This window comes from Octopus sinensis, linkage group LG1 (assembly GCF_006345805.1).
Source record: "Octopus sinensis linkage group LG1, ASM634580v1, whole genome shotgun sequence".
NCBI lineage: Eukaryota > Metazoa > Mollusca > Cephalopoda > Octopoda > Octopodidae > Octopus > Octopus sinensis.
The window spans coordinates 202,968,214-202,984,208 of record NC_042997.1 but is presented as its reverse complement, the minus strand read 5'-3'; the positions used below and the strand labels follow the sequence as shown (position 1 = coordinate 202,984,208).

The 15,995-nt window shown below is 34.4% G+C and overlaps 1 protein-coding gene across 3 annotated transcripts in view; it reads right to left on the bottom strand.

Annotated features, from left to right (window-relative positions):
* LOC115210248 (cyclin-dependent kinase 14) overlaps positions 1 to 15,995 on the bottom strand; it is a 183,642-nt gene that overhangs the window by 50,296 nt on the left and 117,351 nt on the right. For all 3 annotated transcript variants that reach the window (XM_029778733.2, XM_029778727.2, XM_036508349.1), the window contains exon 3: positions 13,044 to 13,084. In XM_029778733.2, the coding sequence (XP_029634593.1) occupies positions 13,044 to 13,084 (41 nt within the window). The remainder of the gene's footprint in view (positions 1 to 13,043; positions 13,085 to 15,995) is intronic.

Genomic DNA, 15,995 nt, shown 5'->3' with positions numbered 1-15,995 from the left:
CACACACACACACACACACACAGACATATTCAGCTAAGAGTTTCCATGACTTGAATAACCTAAATATATTCTAGCAGAAATATACACATGGTGTATGAAATAGGTCAATACCAAAATGCTTTAAAGTAGGAAGTAGAACAAATTCAAAATGTAAAGACCGTTACAGATATTCCAAATACATATCATTATATAACTATAATCAATGTGAAATACAGGACAATGCTCATTGCTAAAAACTCAAAATAGCAAAATGACCTAATCTTCATATATAAACAACCAAAAAAACAAAATTTAAAAGTTTTTTAAAACAATAATTTTTTTTAAAATTACAGTTATTTTTTTCTTTGTTTTTCTTTTTTATTCTACTCCAGGTACAAGGCCCGAAAGTTTTTATTGTGGGGGGGGGTTGATTACATTGACCCCAATATTGCAACTGGTACTTAATTTATTGACTCCGAAAGGATGAAAGGCAAAGTCAACCTCAGCAGAATTTGAACTCATAGCGTAAGGACAGACGAAAAACCACTACGCATTTCGTCTGGCATGCTAACATTTCTGCCAGCTTGCCCCTTGAAAAAATTACTGTTATATTTATCACATGCATTCTTCCATGCTGCTACAAAAGTTTGAACTTATGATTATCACCAACCTCTAAGCTAAGAAGTTTATAATTAACCCTTTTGCTATCAGCCTGCTCAAGACTGTCCCTAATTTTATGAATCAAACATTTTGCTCTTAAGTTAAATTAACTCTCTAGCATGCAGACTACTCAGTCAAATGTAATGCTTGTTTATTCACATAAATTTTGAATTAATCATGCATTATCTTATAGTTTTGAGATTTTGATGATGTGATTGTTTATTTTCAGAATGATATATTGTAGGTAGGTAGGTGTGAGAGACTGGATCTGACCAGTATGAAACGGGTAGAATACTTGGGTCACATATGCCTAGTTTAAATGCTAAAGGGTTGAAAATGTCCATCAAAATCCCATGTTAATTTATCTTCCAAACATCAGCTACATAATGACAAAGTTATTTTACTAAATTCTTCATTATTCCCACCCCCACAAAAGCTGGGGTGCTGAGTATTTCAACAGAAATATGATAACAAACACCTAACAATCTTAACCATCAAATATTTCTAACTAAAGATTTGTATCCTGAGATTTTCAATGCACAGAGTCTTATATGAAAATGTATGTAAACATGTAATAAATATTATTTATGTTGATATTTTCTTTTATGGGAAGAAGAGATAGACGAAGAATGCACAGGCGCAGGAGTGGCTGTGTGGTAAGTAGCTTGCTAACCAACCTCATGGTTCCGGGTTCAGTCCCACTGTGTGGCATCTTGGGCAAGTGTCTTCTGCTATAGCCTCGGGCCAACCAATGCCTTGTGAGTGGATTTGGTAGACGGAAACTGAAAGAAGCCTGTTGTATATATGTATATATATATATGTATTATGTGTGTGTGTCTGTGTTTGTCTCCCTAGCATTGCTTGACAACCGATGCTGGTGTGTCTATGTCCCCGTCACTTAGCGGTTCGGCAAAAGAGAGACCGATAGAATAAGTACTAGGCTTACAAAGAATAAGTCCCGGGGTCGATTTGCCCGACTAAAGGCGGTGCTCCAGCATGGCCGCAGTCAAATGACTGAAACAAGTAAAAGAGTAAGAGTATAGCCTTTACAGGCCCTCCTAGATTAGCTAGATTGATGTATTTCACATTCAGCTTGAAATTTTAGATTGTTCCAGACAGTTGCAATGCTGAGGATAAAAGTTTGAGACAAGGTGTGAGTGTGTATGCATGTGTGTGTGTGTACATGTGGATGTGTATGTGATGTGTGCTTATTTGAACTGCCTTAAGAAATAAGTAACAAGCCCATAGCCTCAATGTTGAAGAAGCAAAGTTGAATCTTGATATTCCAACATATCCTTGGGAAAAAATGTGACAGTCAAAAATAGCTATAGAAAGGAAATTAAAAAAAAAACAGAAAAATAACATGATTCTTGTACGAGACCAATAAACAGTAACTATTCTTTTATAGTTCACTAAAATTTATTTGAAGTCTACATATAATTCTAGCAAAAGACCATTAAAACACATAGATAAAAGATTATAGCCCTAAGTTGGTTATATTTAAATAAGTACAGAAATTAGAAAGTTTTAAAACTTATTTATAGTTGCATTATTTAAATAAAATGATAGATTCCAGATATAAAAAAAATGCAAATGTCTTTTAAATCCCAAAGAGCTTTTTAAAAAAAGCCAGTGTTTGGTTCCATACTTTCCTCCCACCCCTTCAGTAAGACTATATAGTTACGGTTTCACTTGAAATGTTGCGAGTCAATAGTTGCAGGAAAAAACGTGCAAGGAAAGAAATTCACAGACACAACATTCTGCAGAGGAAAGATGGGGTACAATGATAAGCACAGTTAAATGACATCATGAATAGAAAGAAGTATATGTATGTATATATATATATGTGTGTGTGTGTGTGTGTGTGTGTGTGTGTGTGTGCGCGCGCGTGCGCATGTAGGCGCAATGGCCCAGTGGTTAGGGCAGCGGACTCAGGGTTTCAATTCCCAGACCGGGCGTTGTGAGTGTTTATTGAGCAAAAACACCTACAGCTCCACGAGGCTCCGGCAGGAGGTGGTGGCGATCCGTGCTGTACTCTTTCGCCACAACTTTCTCTCACTCTTTCTTCTGTTGGCCTGCTCGCTTAGCCAGTGGGGTGGCGTCATTTGAAGGCTAAAACAATGCAAAGCGCATTGTGAAAAAGCGATGTGTAGCAACATCTGATAGCCTGGTCGGTCACGATGATATATATATATATATATATTTTTTTTTTTTTTTTTTTTTTTCAAAAACCAACCTATTAATTTCTTCTGAAGAAATTAGTGATAGTAACCACATAAAGTGTTTGGAATCTGAACAGTAGAAGAAACCTATTGGTGAAAGCCAACCACAGGAAACATCAAAGAAAACTAATAGGCTGTACTGAAGAAAAGCTATCGATCAATAGTACGATTCTTGCACTGGAATATATGTTTCTTAAAACAATAGGATATTTTCTATTCTTGTTCTTCTTATTGTTATAACTATTGGGTATCCTTTAGGGAAGGATTGTTAGAGCATCAAATAATATGCTTTGAGATATTTCTTTCAGCTCTGTATGTTTTGTGTATCAAATCCCACCAAAGCCAACTTTACCATTCATCTTTTGGGAGGGTCATAAAATAAAGTACCAGTCAAATACTGAAGTTGATGGTAGCAACAAACCCCTCCTCTTCAAATTGCCTTGCTTTGGATATAAATTAGAAACAATAGGTACAGGAATGGCAGTGTGGTAAGTAGCTTGCTTACCAACCACATGGTTCCGGGTTCAGTCCCACTACATGGCACCTTGGGCAAGTGTCTTCTACTATATCCTTGGGCTAACCAAAGCCTTGTGAGTGGATTTGATAGACAGAAACTGAAAGAAGCCCGTCGTGTGTATATATATATATATATATATATATATATATATATATATATATATATATATATATATGTGTGTGTGTGTGTGTGTGTGTGTGTGTATGTTTGTGTGTCTGTGTTTGCCCCCTCCCAACATTGCTTGACAACTGATGCTGGTGTGTTTACATCCCCGTAACTTAGCGGCTCAGCAAAAGAGACCAATAGAATAAGTACTAGGCTTACAAAGAATAAGTCCTGGGGTCAATTTATTCGACTAAAGGCGGTGCTCCAGCATGGCCACAGTCAAATGACTGAAACAAGTAAAAGAGAGTAATTATCAAATATCCTCTTCAGTCCTACTCCTCAAACAAATTTAGTAACATGGTTCTTTTATCTTATACTTGAATCAACTCCAGTACTTATTTATTTTTCAAACCTGGTACTTATTCTATTGGTCTCTATGTGCTGAATCGCTAAGTTATGGGGATGTAAACACACCAACACTGGTTGCCAAGCAATGAGAGGGGACAAATACAAAGAAACACACATTTATATATATATATATACATATATATATATATATCATCATCATCATTATATATATATATATATATATATATATGAAGGGCTTCTTTCAGTTTCCATCTACCAAATCCATTTACAAGGCTTTTGGACAGCTCAAGGCTATAGTAGAAGACACTTGCCCATGAACCTAGAACCATGTGGTTGAGAGGCTAAAGTATGATAGATAGACAGACACCGATGTCCTAATAACAGAAATTGGAATTAGAAAGACCAGTTATCTGGAATATATTTGCCAAATCCATTCCTGAGACAATATATACGTCATATTTTATTGCATTAGAATCTGATTTTAAGGATCAAAATTATCAGAATATATCAAAGTTAGTATTCAATTAGGTAATTAAATAATAATCATCATGGTCATCATGGTTATTTCCCCTTTTTGTCTTTCCCTTAGGCCTATTCGCTATTTTTCTTTTTTTTTGCCTTTGACTGACTTACATAATTTTATGTTAAATCAAAGTTTCCTTATATAAACATAGTTATACAAAACAAAACACACACAAGACACATAGCCAAGAATTTTTATATAAAACATATACTTGTAACTAACAGCTGAGATAAAAAAAAATAAAATAAAATAAAAAACCAACACACCACATTCATCTCTTCCCTGCTTGGTTATGTGTGCTACCATTTGCACTGCAATTTCCTCTGACAGTTGCCTTGATACCATTTTTAGCTGTCACGTAGAATTTTTACCCAGCAATTTAGTAAGCACAGTTTATTTCCACAATGTTTAACATACCAACATATGCCATCTTGACTTAATGAATAGAATATGAATAAATTCTAAGTATATATATATGTTTGTCTGCATATAGTAAATATGCATTTATAATTTACTCCTATCCCATTTGTTTGTATAAAGTGTGTGTGCATGCGTGTGTGTGTGTGTATTTATTGTTCTTAAACAAGAATATTATTGACAGTGATATTGTAGTTTCAGTCAGTTAAGCCATCAGACAATGGCTAAACTGACTGAGACTTCAAAGCCACTGTCAATAATATTCTTGTTTAAGAACAATAAATTTGCACTCCACAAAAGTATAGCCTTACTGGCTCTGTCAAATCATCTAGCCTATGACAGCATGGGAAACAGACGCTAGATGATGATCGTGATAAGACCCATCAAGCCAAGTGAAATCGTAGTCGTGGCTGATGCTGGTGTGATGTAAGTGGCAACTTTGCTGGTGGCACATAAAAAGCACCTTTCAAGCATTGGGCCTCTTGGAGGCAATGTGGCCAATGCCGGTATTGCATAACTAGCATCCATGCTGGTAGCACATAAAAAGCATCTTTTGAGCATTGGGCCTCAAGGAGGCAATGACAAATGACTGAGACCATTGGCAATATGCCATGCTTGAGAAGACTCATCAAGCCAAGTGAAATTGTAGTTGTGGAAGATACTGGTGTCATGTAACTGGCATGTAAAAGCACCTATTGCACTCTCAGAGTGGTTGGCAATAGGAAGAGCATCCAGCTGTAGAAACCATGCCAAAATCAGACTGGAGTTAGGTGCAGCTCCTCAGTTTACCAGCCCTCGTCAAACTATCCAACCCATGCCAGCATGGACAACAGATGTTAAATGACAATGATGATGTATGTATAAAATATATGGAGTGGTGAGAGTGTTGGCTCATAAGCAGAGGGTTATGGGTTCAATTTCTAGACTGGGTGGTGCATTGCATTCTAGATCAAAACACTTCATTTCATTTTTAGATGAGGAGACTACAGCAACATGAATACCAGTCATGTGCTGGATAAGATTTCTTTCTTTCTTTCCTCCTAGCAGTCACATCCAAGATGTCCTTCTGAACCAAGTGTAAGAGGACTGAGGGGGTGTTTATGGGCAGCTGGTGACTGCCAATAACAATTAGCATAAGCATAGTACATGCTACCAAGCCATACTCACAAGTGATAGGTATGAGGATTTTTGTATGATTTAATGTATAATGGAGAGTTAATACAGATAATACACAGCTTCAAATTATTTAACCCTTTTACCCTTTTGATATCAATGCACCCGAGACCACCCCCGGTTCTATGGTATAAAGAGATCTTACTAAATTTTTCATTACTTTTCAAAATTAATTAAAATAAAGTCAGTGTATTTCAAAAAAAGAAAATGTGCTAACAAACGGGTTAAATTACCTGGAATGGGTAATCAGATCATTTGGGAGTGTTCAACCTCAACTTACTGCCATTTATATCTGATTATAAATGGAATGTTCCAACTTTTGCATTAATCCTCAACCACGGGCATTCACCAGGAGATGGAGATCATGCACAATGATATGGAATTTGTACTACACTATTTATAAATAGTTTCCTTCCTACTCACTGTAATATACAGATGAATAAGATTGAATCAATTTGAACAGACTCAACTTGATGCCCACACACACACACATTATAACTAACCCACATAAGCACAATAGATTACTTTGGACCATATCTTGAAATCTGGCATTAAGTTATTTCAAACCTTATCACTTAATTAGCTTTCTGTGTAACACACAAACAAACAAACAATTACACAGTGCAGACATAACCAAGTGCATGCAGTACTGAGTATCAACTTTTCAGACTCAGAGTTCAACCCCACTACCAGTATATTTTTTGTGGCCTTGAGCAGGACAACTGATTCAATATGGCATCATTGACAAAACTGGGATTGTTAATTCAAAATGACACCATATTTACAGAGAAATTTCTATTCTCTACTTAATACTATAAAACAAGAGCAAAGTGCTTATGAACTGCTTAGAGCTGCTTAAGATACATGCATGCACATACACACACATACATGCATAAGATAAGCCAAAGCTACTCTTTGTTAATCAAGAGAAGCATCAACTTATAAAAAATACATAAAGTTTAATGATTTGAATATTTTCCCTCTCACAAGTGTGCATTTGTATATATATGCTCATACTTAAACACACATATATCCAGGCATATACAGTAGTACCTCAGTTTTTTAACAACTCTGATCTCGAATAAATCGTGCTTTGTATATATGTATGTATTTATAGATAAATAGATATAAAGCATGATTTATTCGTGATCAGAGGCACTCGTAACCAAGGTATTAAATGAATATGAGAAAGACAAGAGATAAAGTACGATTTATTCATGATCAGAGTTGTTTGAAAACCGAGGTTCCAAGAGACACAACTTAAGTCAAATTAAATTGTCTCAAGGCTTGCCTAGGCTGAATTTATTTGTCTCTAGGCTAAACCAATAATAACCATTCCCAGTTCTGTACTTTATTTATGAATGCATTTTCAATAATAGATGGTGAATAAAAACCTATTTTAAGCTCACAAACAAATAATTTTTATTTTTTAATACAGTATAGTAAAAAAAAAAAAATCTAAATTTACGAATATACTTTGGCAGTGTTTATCGTACATCACGGACGCTGTATTTATGAATGTGGTTTGCAATAATATATGGTAAAATAAAAACCTTTTTTAAGCTTAAAAAACAAATTCAGTAATTATTATTATTTTGCAATAGTAAAAAAAAAATTTAATAATTTTAAATTTGCCAATACATACATACAATTTAGTGGTTTACATTGCGGATGTAGATGGCTGAGAATTGTTAACATCAATAACTGATTCTGGCTGTTCTTTTTGTTCAATGCGCTTAAAAAACCAGTTTAAAGTTCTTTGAACTGTCTTCTTTTCCTCAAGGATTACATTATAAGGAGCAAAAGCTTTATTACAAACCCCCATAATCTTGGAAAGTACTGAGCATTTGGATCCATATCCTCAAACATAGAAAGACTTTTTTTCAATATATGCAAATGCTTGCTACATTTCCTTAATGGTGAAGTGATGTGGCTCAGGTTTGACTTCCTCTTCTTCTTTATCTTGCTGCTCATGAAGCTCTTTCAAATTCTTGTTCATCAGGGGCTGCTTGTCTTTTTCAAATAAATCTGTGAAATCCTCCTCCTCCAAATCCATTTCCAGTTCTTTGCTCATAGTCACCAACGTTTTGTTGATGGCAACATTATCAAACCCCTTAAAATTATTCGCAAATTGCAGGCAAAGCTTCTTCCATATACCATTCATAGCCGTGCTCTGTACATCATTCCATGCTGCTGCTATACTCTGTACAGCCCCTTGTAGATATCGTATCTCTTCCAAAAATCATGAAGTGTGATGGACTCATCAAGATCAGTTGCAGCTATTGCTTGCCACAGCATACGATTCATATAGTAACACTTGAAGATAGCAATTATTCTTTAATCCATTGGCTGCAGAAGAGATGTGGTGTTCAGAGGGAGGTATACGATGGTAACATTGGGGTCAAAATCTATGATGTTTTGCAGGTGGCCAGGAGCATTATCTAAGATAAGTAAAACCTTAAAAGGAATTCCCTTCTCCTTACAATACTTCTCTGCCACTGGGATAAAAATGACTGAAGAACCAATCTTCAAAAACAACAACAGTAACCCATGCTTTTGAATTAGCCTTGGGGTATGTTCTTCAGGACATAAGGGTTGTGTGCATGATACACAAGCAATGGCTTTAACTTAAAATCTCCTGCACAATTACCTCCCAACATAAAAGTCACATGTTCTTTTGAGACCTTGTAGCCTGGAATAGTTTTCTCCTCTTGGAAATGAATGGATGTTCTGGCAATTTTTTCCATTACAATTTAGTTTTATCTACGTTAAAAATCTGTTTGGGAGGAAACCCGTTTTCTTCAATGATTTTCTTTAATGCATTAGGAAATTCCACTACTGCTTGTTTGTCAGCTGATGCACTTTCACCTTGCTTCTTAATGGAGTGATAACTTCTTTGCTCCTTAAATCTCATGAACCATCTTTGACTTGCTTTGAACTCTACATCTTTCTCATCTGGATATTTTTTCTTCAGGTCCTCAAACAAAGACAACACTTTCTCTTGAATGATTTCTATAATAGTAGCATGCTGACGATTCAACTTAACAATCCAAATGTATATCCTTGTACAGGATAGATTAATTCATATGCTCCAATGATAACTTACATAAATTTTCTCAAATATTTATTGTCATATATTCTAGGTATTGACAGATTTCTATATATTGGCTCTTGCATAAAGTCAATATCATGGTTCAAATTTTCCATTTCTTCAAAGATTTTGCCTATTTTCTTATTGATGACAGTGTTCTTCACATTTGATATATGCTAAAATTGTGTCCTTATTATGTGCAATCGTCGATACAGTTGTCCAATTCATCCCAAAAGATTGTGCAATTGCTACTACTTTTTCACCTTTTTCACGGTGTTTTATCATAGCCAGTTTATCTTCCAGTGTTATAGCATGACACTTAGCACTTTCACTATGAATTTTCTTAGGAGTCATGAGAGCAAAAAATAAGGTCACAAATGAATGAGAATGAGAAAGCAGCCGATAAACAGATGTAAACAAATCTGAATTCAAAACAATTGTGGGAATTACAAGTAACAACAGTGCCTAACGGTAGATATTGGAACTACAGTGGAATATGAACTCTAAAAGACTAATAAATAAGACAACACAGCTGATTTCATGATTTTGTTCACTAAGCTACACCACTTTATGGTGTGTATCTTAACATTTACTATACATATTTTAATATGATTTCATATGCTTTTATTCTTATTTATTGTACAGTAACATGATTTTATGTACTTTTAATGGTTTTCTAGTGATTTTATAATCCCAATATTTGTGGCGGACAGATGTAAAGTTTAAGTCATTTTACTTAACTTGATTTTTATTTTGCCATCTATTATTTTTTAAAACCAACGTATAATTGAAAACAAACTTAAATTGAAATGGCTTAAGTTGAGGTTTGCCTGTGTGTATATATATATATATATAACATATATGAGGGAAATATATAGTACACAGAGAGAAAACAAGATGTCTGGTGTTTTAGCCAAAAATGAAGCAGAGAGTAGAGATCATCTGTCAATGTTTAGCACTGTAAGGATATAGGACAAAACAGCTTTCTGTATTGCATTCCAATGGAGAGATGTGTTACTGAAATAATACTAGTGCACTTGTCCTTAGTAGAAATGTAAAGAAAAATAATATCATGAAAGTGTCACTGTAAGAGATTGCTGACTGAAGAATATGAGTAGGCCAGTGAAAATACAGTGGAACCAACAATGGTTAGTTTGGCAATTAAAGACATAAAGGCAAGGCAGTCTACAGATCCATCAAGGATAGTTACTGAGATGTCATAGCAGCCACACCTTCAACTAATCTGGTAATGCAGGGTAGTTTCCATCCCTAATGGCCAGTATAGCAGTATAAGTATCATCATCATCATTAACTGCTAAAAAACATTTTATGGCTATAACACCTGGAGAGAACAAGTGAGTCTGAGGATTGCCAGATTGACAGTCCCAGCCTATTAAGGTCTCAGAAACACACATACTATCCAAGTAAGAGTATACAATACCAGTCAATATCAAGAAGAAATCATCTTTAGTTATAAAGTTGGCCATAAGTATTTGAGAAAATTTATGAAACCACAGAGAATATATATCAATATCAAAGCTAAATGAAAACTAAGTCGGTTGAAAAGGCAATCCTTCAGATGTCACACACACGTTCTTTCTAAATGCTATAGAACATCAGAGCTAAATGTATATCCTTGTACAGGATAGATTAATTCATATGCTCCAATGATAACTTACATAAATTTTCTCAAATATTTATTGTCATATATTCTAGGTATTGACAGATTTCTATATATTGGCTCTTGCATAAAGTCAATATCATGGTTCAAATTGCATCAAAGGTAAATGAAAACCCAACAAAATTGAAATCCTGGTCATTCAGTTGCCAGACCTATACTTTCTCTCAAGGGGTCATGAACACATTGCCAAATTATTTTAGAACAAGGTTAAATAGAATTAAACAATAGGTTATATTTAAATATTCATATTAAGTGATGTGAGTAACTGCAATAGTTTATGGCTCAATGGTTAAGCTCATTTCACAACCACTGGTTTCTGGCTCAGTCCCACTGCATGGTACTTTAGCCCCAGGCTAACAAAAACCTTCTGAGTGAATTTGGTTAGTAAAGGCTACACAAAGCTTATGTATGTGTATGTGTGTGTGAGCATGTGGGTAAGTGGGTGCATGCACACATAAATGTGCATGGATGTTGATATTCTATGCCTGATCATTCCCAAGTGGGATGATGATGAAATTGAGATTCTCACTGACGTTATGATCAGTGGCTCTGCACTTTTGAAGACAACTGACACAAGAAAAAGCCCCTTACTTAAATGACAGGTAAGGCTTGATGACAAAGAGTATCTGGCTGCAAATTCCTGCTTCAAATAACTTCCCACCTAGCCCTTGCTAACATGGGAAACTGGACGTTAAAATAATGAACAAATGAATGGACAATAAGTGTTTCAGCATTTTGGAATATAAAAAGAGAAAATTTGGTCACTGTATCTGCAGTTTAAAAATTATGTTAAGCCGAGTGGGAGTTAACATTAATGAGAATAATGCCATAAAATATATAAATGCTCATTAACATAGTGAATGACATAAGCTGGATAACAGTTAACAGCTTCTATATCGCAACCTAGCCATTATGCTTCTTTTCAAAAAGTGCCCTGATATATGATTATTCAAAATTTAAGTCAGGAGTTAAATAAGATATTTTTCAGTTTTAACAAAATCCAAGATTTGACCAAATTTATTTTAAAAATACTGTGTAAAAGCAGAAAATCATCAAAAGAAATAACAAAATAGGGCTTATATTTCTAATTCAGTGAGTTTGGATGAGAATTAATCCATCTTTTGACCCTCAAATGAGATACTCTTATACTCACACTGAAAAGAGGATGACGAGAAAAGAAGAAAGAAAACCACCAAAAACAGCTGTGATTTACTACAATTCCAACAGTTAGGCTGAAAGTGTGACTCAATGAAAATATTATAAACTAAATGGCAAAGAATGCTGAAAATAAGACAAAGTTCCATGAACCTGAAATTTTGAGAACATCATACACAAAGACCTGGAAAACCAGAAAAAGTTACTCATATGATATCTTGTTGCATCCATTCTTCAAAGAAAAAATAATGAAAACGTAAAACCATTTCAAGGAAGACACCATCATTTCCATGGAGAATACCCATCAGAATGTTTATGGCTGACACTGAGGTTAATAACTAGAATATACACATTGACTGTCAATGGCCATTGCTGAACCAATCAGAAGAGAAGATTCAACATCAATTAGTCTGCCGCTTATTACCAAACTGCTTGCAAAAACAGCAATATTTACTTAACCACATTGAAACTACAGTTTAGTCATTTAATCAATAATATACTTATGAGAGATAAATTTTAAAAAATTAAAAATAGCTCTGTATTTTGAGGAAAGTACCACCTATATGTTAGGCTCTTTTTTTTTTATCAACATCTCATCTAGAGAACACAAAGAACATATTACTTTGGTGAGGAGAAAAAATTTTAGCTGTTACTAGAAAAAATTCTGGAACAGATACTGGAATTACAAAGATTATCATCAGCTTCTCCTCAGCATATAAGAAAAACCGAAGAATTTACTTGTATTAATTTTTAGAGAATATTAATGACAGCAAGAATTAAATGAGTAACAGTAGTACTATTTCTATTGTTTTTGCTATTTAATATAGATTTGTATTTAAATAAATACAAAAAAACAGTCTCTTTATGTGTATTCATAACTATATAAACTAGTGTAATACATTCTATGTGATTATTGCAAAAGTCAGTGGATAGACTAAGTTGAACTCTAAATCTCACTGGAAACAAAGAAGGAAAAAAAAAGATTAAATGAGGTGAGCTCCTCATTAATTTCTTATTTTTACATAAATTTTATTTCAATTTATGTGTTTGTTGACTAATAGGAAATACATTTAGAAAATGTATGAATTGCTTTAACATCATAACCAGTTTTTAGTTCATTTTAAATGATAAAAAGAAAAAAAGGAAAATACCTCATGATCACTTTCATGAATAGTTTCTTCTTTACTAATAGCTGAAAATAAAATAAAAAAGAAATATAATTAATTAAGGAATATAATTATTTCAGCTACTGAACTTAGATGGTCAATTTACAGCTGAATGCAATTTTGTATTAATTCTTAAATTAGTGTGTTGTGTATATCTATATACCAGGTTATTTATCTACAGTGTGTATGTGCGTGCGTTTTAGCAAAAAATCTTTCTATTTTATACCCTGCACAAATCCCACCATCATTATCACGAAAAAATTCAAATCTCTAATGAGAATTCTGAAGATTTACATTTTAATTGACTTTTGAAATCAAATGAGCTTTATCTACCACAGAATCTTAAGAAGTGAAAAAAAATTAATTACAATATTTAAAGAACTGGGGTTTTTTTTAATACAAAAGTAATTTGAATTTATTGAACTCTTCCAGAAAACAAATTAATTTGGCAAGATGAATGAATTCTTTTTGAAATTATTCTTTAGATGTAGAATAGTGTGAATAGTATTAAATTTCTACGTAAGTACAAGAAACGAGATGTGACATAACTCAGGAGAAATAATAGGGTAAGTGAAAAACTAACTACAATTATCATCTTACTTCACTAAAACCTAAATCCTATTACATTTATCAATTCTTGTGGCTGTGTGGTAAAAAGCCTGTTTCTTAACCATACAGTTCTGGTTCAGTCTTACTGTATAGCACATTGGGCAAGTGTCTTCTACTATAGCCCCAGGCTGACCAAAGCCTTGTGGGTGGATTTGGTAGGCAGAAACTGAAAGAAACCCATCATGTGTGTTCGTGTTTGTGTATGTCTTGCTTTAATATCATGCACTACCTTGATTCCAGTCCTCTGCAAAAAACATGCAAGGAAATATTACCTTGTTTGGAAACAGGTGAGGGTGGGCAATAGGGAGAGTGTCAGGTCAAAGAAAATCTGTCTCAACAGATTCCATCTGATCCAATGCAAACATTGACAAGTGGACATTAAATTATGATGGCATCGAATTAATTACAAAATGACACTATTAACAGTAAAGGCAAACCAGATTTTAAAATATTTACAAATAATTTAGTATATTATTTTTTTTCTTTAAGTATTTAGTTATAGCCTTACCTCAGTGCAGAGTAGGGGAATAATTTCAAATATCATTGATCAATCATTAATTTATCTTTTTAAATACTTTTCACATCCTTTGCAAAAGTTACAATTTAAAGACTAGTAAGATGTACAAAGTCATATAAAATGAGAACAGAAACAGGCAACCTAATTTCACAGCTGTGTATATTTACATGTGACCTCGGTAATTTAACCTGACAGTCGAAAAATAATTTGAGAAAGAAAATTATCTGACGAATAATTGAGAAAGAGAATTATCATAACATTTGATAAAAATGCTAATGTCTGCTCTTAATGACTAAAACAACTTATTTTATTTTTACTAGCCTTGAAGCTGTCCTTCGGATGGCATTCAGGCTAGCTCCTGCAGAGGGCACCTTTATCAGGCTGCTTTGTGGCCCTCTGCCTTTGTGTAATGAAGCTTATTTCTGCAAATGTGCTAAGCACTGATGCTGATCATAGTTTAATCAATAAGCGTAGGAGTGAGGTAAATGCAGTAAAAATAGGGGGCTCAGTGGAGACCTATTTAAGCGACCCTCCAGAAACTGAACCTCCTTACGATACTCCCTGGGAGTTCATGGTATGAAATTTATTGTCATTGCTCCAACTTGGTCGCCAATGCCATGTATTTAGTTTAAAATGCAGTAAAAATAGTGGGGTCATTAGGACCCCAATTAGGCAGCCCTTAAAAAAATAGACACCCCTCTTAGGACATTCCCTGGGATTAGGGGAGTTGCTGGCTTGAGTTTCATTGTCCTTGCACCAACAGCCTAGGAGAAGTTAAACATAAAAGCATAACGGACAGAGAAGCATCACTCAAATTTATATTAAGAAAAATTAGAAGTTGTAGCTGTTTTAGCCCAAGGTCAAATGTGAATGAACAGACATTCCAATCATGACCATCTCTATCGTTACAGATAGTTCGTCTCAAACTGCATCATCCAGCATGCCTTACTTTTTTTTAAAGATAGGATAAAGTGATTCAATAAATAGGGAATAGAAGGCTATTTCCAGCATATCAAGCAAATATGTAAAAGCTTCCGACGAGAGTATTTTCAGTCCCCACTAAGCTGAGAAATAGGTGCTTATTTCATTTATTTAGTTATGATTAATTAGTTTCAATGTAGTTTAGTGAATGAAGTTTACAAAACAAAAAAAAAAGAAAAGCAGGAAGAGAGATATTTTTCTAGGAGTAAAGAGATCTCTGGGAGAGTAGTGAGGGTGACAAGAGGGTTGGATGGAAAAGGTGATGGGACAGGGAGCTTTAGAGTCTGTCAAGTTAAGAACACCAAAAACTAAGTAGAAATGGAAGAAGACACAAAGAGCAGGCAGAGTTCAATGTAAGCAAGTGGTTGTAAAGTGTTGTCAATAAAAACTTGTCAATGAAGCCACCATCATAACCATTATTACTATTTAACATCCACTTTTCTATGCTGGCATGGGTCAGACAGAATTTGTTGAGGCAGATTTTCTATGGCTGGATGTCACTTCTGTAACTAACCATCACCTGTTTCCAAGCAAGGTAATCCATAGAAGACTAGAAACAAACAACATTGCTTGTATAACAATGATGCTCATTTACAACCATTACATGATGCCAAGACAAGGGCACACATACATGTAATGAACTTCTTTCATTTTCCATCCACCAAATCCACTCAAAAGGCTTTGGTCATCCTGGGGGCTATAGTAGAAGACACTTTCCCAAGATGCTGCACAGCAGGACTGAACCTGAGTCCATGTGGTTGGGAATCAAGCCTTTTAACTACACAGTCATACCTGGCTATATTTTAGTTCAAATGTTTAATTTTGTAATA